Source organism: Pempheris klunzingeri, chromosome 22, assembly GCF_042242105.1.
Source record: "Pempheris klunzingeri isolate RE-2024b chromosome 22, fPemKlu1.hap1, whole genome shotgun sequence".
NCBI classification, from domain to species: domain Eukaryota; kingdom Metazoa; phylum Chordata; class Actinopteri; order Acropomatiformes; family Pempheridae; genus Pempheris; species Pempheris klunzingeri.
The window spans coordinates 1,880,154-1,887,981 of NC_092033.1; the positions used below are offsets into that span (position 1 = coordinate 1,880,154).

Genomic DNA, 7,828 nt, shown 5'->3' on the forward strand with positions numbered 1-7,828 from the left:
AAAGTTCTCATGCAAAATAATCCCTGTCAGAGTTATATTCTAATGCTTTTATTGGATCCTTATCACTGATGCATTCTCCCTGCTCCCTTTCTGCCACTTATATATATATATATTGATTAGTCGGACAGGAGTAGAACCTCTCTCGCCTTCAGACACAAGCGATCGCTATGATTTCCATCACGTTAATGCAGCCGCTGCAGTTCAATTCTGCCTCGATCAAACATGCAACGCCCTGCTGTCGGAATTACTCACAAGTCCCCAGCAGATGCACTGTTTCCCCTGGTTTGTTCATCTTTATTTCTGAAAATCTAGCTATATTTATTTTGGATGTTTCTACGGTTTTGGGGCCGATGAAGGTGTTTCGAATGGCTTCAGTAGGGCCTCAGTCTGCTTCAGTGCACATTCAGGAATCTCCAGAGTTGCCAATAAAACCAACCGCCGCGATGGATCACTCGGGGGTTCGTAACGGTTTCCGTTGCGTTTCTACTGGATCTGATGTTTTCCGGCGCGGGCTGCAGCCTCTCTGTTTCAGCTAGAGCTCTTTCCAGCAGCCTGAACCGCCTTTCGATTGACTTTGCATGAAAATCCAGGCCTGCAGAGTTCCCAGTATGACCCAGCAAAACCATGAATTACAGCAAAAAAAAAAAAACAGTTTGTGATGCAAATATCTGCAGAGGGCGGATGGTTTGTGTGAGCGGGAGACCCCTCACCTCGCTTCTATGAAGTTTGGTGATTTAAAGGAAACTGCACAACCACAGTTTTCACACCTAGATCATCGCTGCATCACTCTCTCTCTCTCTCTCCCATGTGTGTCTATGTCTCTCGGCCACTTTGCCTCACCCTCTCTCTCTGAGTTATAAATAAAAGCTTTCATGACAACAGTCAGTCAGTTTGAGCCAACTTCAGGGCAAGAGGCACCCAGCTGTCAGTCATACTGGTCTTCGGTCGGCCTGTCTCCATCCTCCACTTCGCTCCGCCAGGAATCGCACACCAGGAATCGAACCGGCAGTTCAGGGTTATTTCTGCACAAGACGTGATATGATGGTTGCCGCGGCAAGGGCAGTGGTCTGTCTGTCTCTCTGGTTGTCTGTATGTCAGGTCAGAGGCTCCCACATCCCTGTGAGGATGAACCGGACCATCCAGAACCTCCTGCAGTACTACGTGAGTATTTGGCCGTACTGCTGTACTACTGCTGTCAGCTGATCGCTTGTACTTGTACCACGACTGGACGAGTGTCGGTGCTTGTGGTGCAGTACTTCAAATACTGATACAAGCTTCTGTTTCCTCTTTCACACACTGATGCTCTCACCACAAACACACGCACACACACACACACACACACACACACACACACACACCATTTTTCATTCACTATACGTACAACTAAAGGACTATTCTGATGTTTTATCATGTTTTAATCCACTTCAGTCATTATCATTGAACAACTTTAAAGTCAGTCGGCTTTTTGCAAGTTTAATTGTAGTCGTGGTAACGCTGTGCAGAGCAGGGGGTGCTGTCTTTGATGGTGCATTCAAGGACACCCCGGCCTTTGTTTTTTTTTTTTTTTTTTTAGCAACAGTGAAGTGCTTTGCAACACGACACTTAAATCTCACATGTCTGACTATCCTTGAATGCATCAAAGAAAATCCTTTTCTATGTAAGCGTCTAGGAATTTATTTATTTAATTAATAAATTTAATTTAATTTAATTTAATTTAATTTATTTGTTTAATTTGTCTGGTAACGCAGTTTGTTTACAGCGTCTCTGAAAGATGTCAGATGTCAGAGCGTCCTTGAATGCACCAATAAGAAGAGTCTCAAAGTATAAATGCAAGAAAGGACAAAATCTAAATAATCTTTTTTTTAACATTTTTGATTATTTAGATTTTTCTAAATATGTTTATCTGAAAACAAGGCACATCAGCAACAGCTTGTCTTTAAGTCTCAGATGCCAGACTGTCCTTAAACTCACCACCAAAAGAACCACAAGATACTTCACACACATTTGGTTGTTTTCTTGGATTAGATTCTATTCCACAATCTATTTCAGCTCATTGATTACATGTTTTGCAGCTCTGGGAGTTTCTTCACTTTTCAAATCAGTCTTGGAGAGTCTACATGATCTGTATTTATTGGGCTAAAAAAAAAACACTCTAACAACCTGTTTCTTTGTCTTTTTTGCAGACTATTACACCTAAAGAGAGATTTGATGGGAAGCCCGTCTTCTCCAGAGAACCACTGTCTGGTAGAACAGAGGTAAATAAAAATCAGCTTGATCATTGGGCCATTTTCGCTTCTACGTATCTCAGAATAGACCATAAAGTCTCCGTGTTTAGTCTGTGTTAAGTCGGGGTTTTCAGACAGTTGTCTTTACAGTTCTGTTCGTGCACTAATCAAATAAACAGCATGTTAAATAGTGAGTTTAGAGGTGTTGGTAGGTGTATTTTTGAAATTTGGACAGAGCCAGGCTAGCTGATTCCCCCTGCTTACAGTCTTTATGCTAAGCTAGGCTAATTGCATCTTGACTCCAACTCAAAGTCACGAGAAAGGTATTGATCTACACATCTAGCTCTCAAAATCAAAGCAAATAATCTTATCGGCCAACATGTTAGACTCATTCATTTAAGACTTGGTGGACTTTGTTGGTGGCGCGCAGCCTGGGAGGCAGAGCTCAGGGCAAAGCCCAGCACATGACGGTGCATTCAGGTGATTCAGGGTGTTTTAATATCTACTAAAGAGCTTGAGAGTGCAGTAAATACTTCAAGGTGCATTAGAAAGTGTTGTAGCTGCTCTCCATGTTCTCCTGACGAGCTCCGCCATCTTTAGCCAACTACTAATGACTGAGTCAGCAGCTGCCAGGTGTTTTCCTTTGGTTTCTGTCTTCCAAAGTGCAGTCTGGCACCGTGAGCAGTTTCTTTATCACACTGGAGTTTGTGTTGAGGTTTTTGTGGTTTTTATTGTGCTGGCTCTGCAATGTGCAGCGTTCATGCAACTCTATTCAGGCTCCATATCAAACTTTCACTCTTCAGCGACAATGATGCAAAGCACTTCGTGGTTGGTTTCGAGCTCTGAGCACCGACACAACAGAGCGGAAGCACCTAACTCCTGAGCTGTGCAGCGCTTCAGTTAGTTGTGTACTCGTGTGGTTAATGAGATGATGTCTAGGTAAGATAAGATCGAGGGACGCGTGTGCAAACTAGCTGTAAAAGCTGTGTTATGTGGCATTGGTTCCATAATAAGTCCCTATAAAGATAACATTGAGTAAAATGCATGAATGTGGTTTAAAATGTCAATTCATGCATGTTTTCTCGTCCTCGATCTGATTTAAAGATAATCAATAATTAGTTTGAGGTTGTGTTGATGTTTGCGACCTCTCTAGGAGGAAAATATGGTCAGTCATGATGGAAAAGCCTCTCTAAACTCTCAGAAAGGCAAACACGAGCACAAGATTTGCAATTTTTAGATGATGTTGTTCACTGAACCCCCCACAGTTGTTGCTAAACTTATGAATGACACATGTGCTTCATTCGTTTTACCTATTGGCTTCAGACGGGTGTTTCTCACAAAAAGGCCAAAAAAAACTCTAAATATATTCATTTTGGTTTTGTGCTAAAGTCATATTTAGCATAGGCTTAAAGGCCACCCACCCAACACACCCTCTGGGTTTTCCCATTGTGTTTCTCTGTCACCACAACTACAAGGTGTTACTTTTCATAGTCTCTCAATTCATTCCAGTCGAGCGTCCTTGTGTGACCCATCTGAAGACTTAGACTCACTCAAGTTTAGTCTTAAACTGACTTTGTTGTTGTGAGTTCTTGCACCTAAATGGGTTTAAACCTGTTTGCTGTGTTGGGATGCGACATTCATGATTCACACTCAGTGAGCGGCATTCCCCTTTAAGGCCCACTCCTCGCTTAATATAACTACTCTGTGGGAAACCACAAAGTTTCTTTTCCACTGTGTAAAAATGTTTTCAGCTCCTCGAGGTTTGCACAAGTTTGTCAAACCATAGAAGACAACTACACATTTCACACCATCAGTTTTTAGATTAGCTTACTTTTTGGTTTAGAAATTAACTTGCAGTGACTTGAAACTTGCTGCAAAAAGCTGCAAGACTGAGATGCTCAGGATTTCTTAACAAGCTAAAACAAACCCAAACTGTCAGTGTTGTTTAATTAAAAGCAATTTGAATACCAACCTCCCAGAATCCAGAAACAAAATGTTGTATTTGATCTCTTCTCTGCGTCTCTCTCAGGTGAAGATGATATTCATGGGCGCCGTGTTGGAGACGTACGAAAAGCTGATTGGCCAGATGTTGAAGAACCTGCCCACCGCCAGTCCTCAGACAGTCGGGAGCACCGACCGTCCCGGCACCGCCGGTGTCGCTGAGGGGGAAACAGTCAAAGACGTGAGGACGGAGCTGAGCTACGTCTTGAAGAGGGTCCAGGACCTGAGGAGACAAGACTACCAGGAGGAGGAGAAGGTTCTTCAGGGACTGCTTTCTCTCAAACACATCAAGGTAGAGAGACAGAGACTCCCACTAGGAGAGAGAGAGAGAGCCGGAGCTAAGGCTCCTGGAAGGTTTATGTAGGCCCTACTGAGGGTCTATGTGGGGTTTAAAATAAGGCTTAACAGATGGTTATGGAAGGTTTAGCAGAGTTTATGTTGGCTTTATAAGGGTTTATGTAAGATTATTATTATATAGGCTCTATGGGCAGTTTATGTAAAGTGAAACTCAGTGAAGGATCTTCAAGGATGTAGGACCTGAAGTAAAGCAGCTTTATTTGGGGTGAACGAAGGGCTTAAAGAACGACGTAAAGAAGGCGTATGTAAGGTTAATGTTGACTGTGTGGTTGTTTTAAAATGAATCTAAAATTCCTCTCCTCCCTCTCCTCTAGATGGATAACGCTGTCATCCAGAGCAAAGCATTGTGGGAGCTGCCTTGGCTGTACGAGGAGGCGAGCTCTTTGCCCAACACCATCAGGATGCAGAAGCAGATGCGGCGGCGGCGGCGGCATGCACGCAGGGTCAAAAATCACCCGAGAGCCTAAAATACAAGACAGCAGAACTAAAATGCAACAACAGTAAAGGCAGTAATTGAAAGGGTTTTTTTCTGTTTTAGGAGGTTTATTAAATAGATAGTTTATAGATATTTATTACAATGACAGTGAACCAGCAGCCTAAGCCTAATAAATACAGTTTTTTAAAAGATTTTATATTTTTTAAAGGAACCAGATACTTGAAAGCAGCGCAATGTGAAATGTTTGTCACTGCAGGATCCTGAGAGCTGATAACTTATTGTATTTAACATTGATTATAATATCTTCGGAAATACTTGATTTCTTCATTCTTGCCCATTTATAAACAGCAGATGATTTAATGCTTACAATTAATACAAGACGCTCAGTTTTAAAATGAAGCGTAATTACTTACCGTCTTTTAGCATGTCTCAAAAATAAGACAGCAATCAATAAAGAGGGAGAAAGATCAGCTACAAGGCTAAAATTTCTAATTTTTTTGGAGTCAAACACCTCTTTAATGCATTCGGATTGGACAAGTGGTGATTTCACACGTGCAGATGTCTAAAAAACATGTTTAAAACCACACGTGCCTTTGTTTGAAAGAACTGATGATGATGTTTACAGTACAAAGTACATCATAGTTTAATACTGGCATAATTAAATGTACTACAGGCCCTCTGAACATTCAGGTCCAGCGCTGAAGTACTTCTCTGCAGTACATGTACTCTGCAGCTGCGGTAGAAATACACATTTTTATATTTCTTTAATATGTCGTAATTTTCTATATTTATTTTTGTATTTAAGGTGTCTATTTAATAGTGAAGCACACTGTTGTGATTGATTGTTGATTATTTATTATGTATTTATTGATTGGCACATGCAGACAAATGCAACTGAATAAAACAGAATGAACTTGATGATTCTTGTGATTTTTTTTGTGGATGTTTATGATGCACTTTGCTATTGATTTGATATGGCTATAAAAGTTTACCTCTGAGTTTATGATTGATGACTTAAATTCTTTTCCTGAGCACTTTGATGACACCTTGTCTATGTTGACTTTAAAGACAAGAGGTCCACAAAGGTCATCAAAGGGCACAGAAAAAGTCAGAATTTGAACACCTGCATTTCAACGGCACCTGGCCAAACTCATGATATATGACTGAAAGCTCCAGAACAGCTACTTGGACCTTTAGTTGAGATTATTCAGTCAACTGCTGCAAGATGGAGGATTAACTTTGAAACTTAATCAATGATTTGTTAAATCCACAGGACTGTAACCACTTGGTAACTGTGCTTGGTACAATTGGGTGTCATCTGCATAACGTATGATCTTATTATTATATCTTATATTATTATATCTTATTTTGTATAATTTGTACAGAATTTATGCTAAATGTTTAATAAAAGCATTGTACTGTTGGGTCTGTGAGACAGTCTGAACTACGTTACATATTGTTTAGTCCAATGGTTCCCAACGTAGGGGTCGGATCCTGCCAAAGGGTCACCAGATACATGTGAGGGGTCCTGAGATTGATTGATGGAGCTGTTTATTTTAAAATATCTTTGGGCCCCCAAACAGGTATTCAAATGAGACAAGGTGAGAGGTTTCCACCTCTTTGGTGGATCTAAAACAAACCAAAAACAACTGGAAACCACTGGTTTCATCCCCAGCAGTGTGTTGTGTTTTATAAGCTCATCATATGTGTTTCACTTAAAATCTAAATCTGGAAATTAACGGGTAGATACATTTATCAAACACATGTAGTAGAACAGAAGTATAAAGCAGAGAAAAATGGAAGCACTGAAGTACCTAAAAACCGTACAGAATGTAAAAGATCACAAAAATGACGTATAAATCAATGATGAATCCTTTTATATATACGTACACGTCGACACCCGCTCTATTCGCAGTCGTCCCTGTTGGTGAGTGATGACCGATGGATGTACGACAGCTGGGAACTTTTATTCATCTGATATTCATACTTGAACACCGAGAACAATTCAGTTAGATAAACTGTTGTTAGTCTGTGTTGTGTTGAAGCCTCTGCAGGCAGACAGGCCGGCTCGGGGTATTTCTGCAGCTACAAAAACTCAGACCCCCCACCCTGCCTCCCACATCACAGGAAGTGACTTCACTTCTGGTAAACGGCAGGTAGCCTACTTTTACTGTAACTGCAGCCCTTACCCACAATGCACCCTGAGTGCTCAGTGTGTTTATGAGGTTGTGACTTCTAAGAATCAGAGCTGTGCTTCCCCACAGCAGCTGGAGAGCAGAGCTGAGTGCTTGTGTGTGGTCAGTAAACAGAGAGACATTATAGGAGACGATCAAACCGTCAGATACGTTATTATCAATTATTTCTTTAAAGTAAATGTTTCTTTTTTGTTACTTTATTTGCAACAGCGTGGTGCGACTTCCTCAGTGGTAGCGTTGAGCCAAACCAAAGTGAAATCCAACATTTACAGGCACATTTACTTTCTAGCTAATTCCTCAGTTTGCTTTGTTGTACTTTGACTGCTAATCTCATGCTACTCTGTATTTTTCTTATTGTGAAGGAATCCCATGACGCGTTAATCTGTCCCTCAAGACTTTCTGACCTCCCGTCTGCGGCTCTCAGCTCATTGGCTCCTTCTGAAATCTTAAAAACCACCTCACATTTATAATTTCTTTTTTTTTAATAATTTTCTAAAAACAGCTGTTTTTAATCAAACAAACCGGAGGGAATAGATCATTTGTCGGGGACTATTTTCAGCTGCAGATTAATCCCTGTTTTGGTGCTTTAATGAGTATTTGTGGCAGCAGGACGG

General features: G+C 41.0%; 1 protein-coding gene across 1 annotated transcript; it reads left to right on the forward strand.

The window, feature by feature from the left end:
• The first annotated feature begins 1,038 nt into the window (after positions 1-1,038).
• LOC139222036 (interferon gamma-like) lies at positions 1,039-5,050 on the forward strand. Its single transcript, XM_070854007.1, has 4 exons — positions 1,039-1,161; positions 2,184-2,255; positions 4,255-4,518; positions 4,898-5,050. Exons 1-4 carry the CDS (start codon positions 1,039-1,041, stop codon positions 5,048-5,050), a joined length of 612 nt encoding a protein of 203 aa, XP_070710108.1.
• Positions 5,051-7,828: the final 2,778 nt, after the last annotated feature.

Bases quoted from the DNA above. Each gene is read 5' to 3' on its own strand.
- LOC139222036 (XM_070854007.1), top strand. From the start codon at position 1,039: ATGATGGTTGCCGCGGCAAGGGCAGTGGTCTGTCTGTCTCTCTGGTTG. The intron at 2,256-4,254 runs GTAAATAAAAAT...CGTCTCTCTCAG, and splicing joins CACTGTCTGGTAGAACAGAG to GTGAAGATGATATTCATGGG. The intron at 4,519-4,897 runs GTAGAGAGACAG...CCTCTCCTCTAG, and splicing joins TTTCTCTCAAACACATCAAG to ATGGATAACGCTGTCATCCA.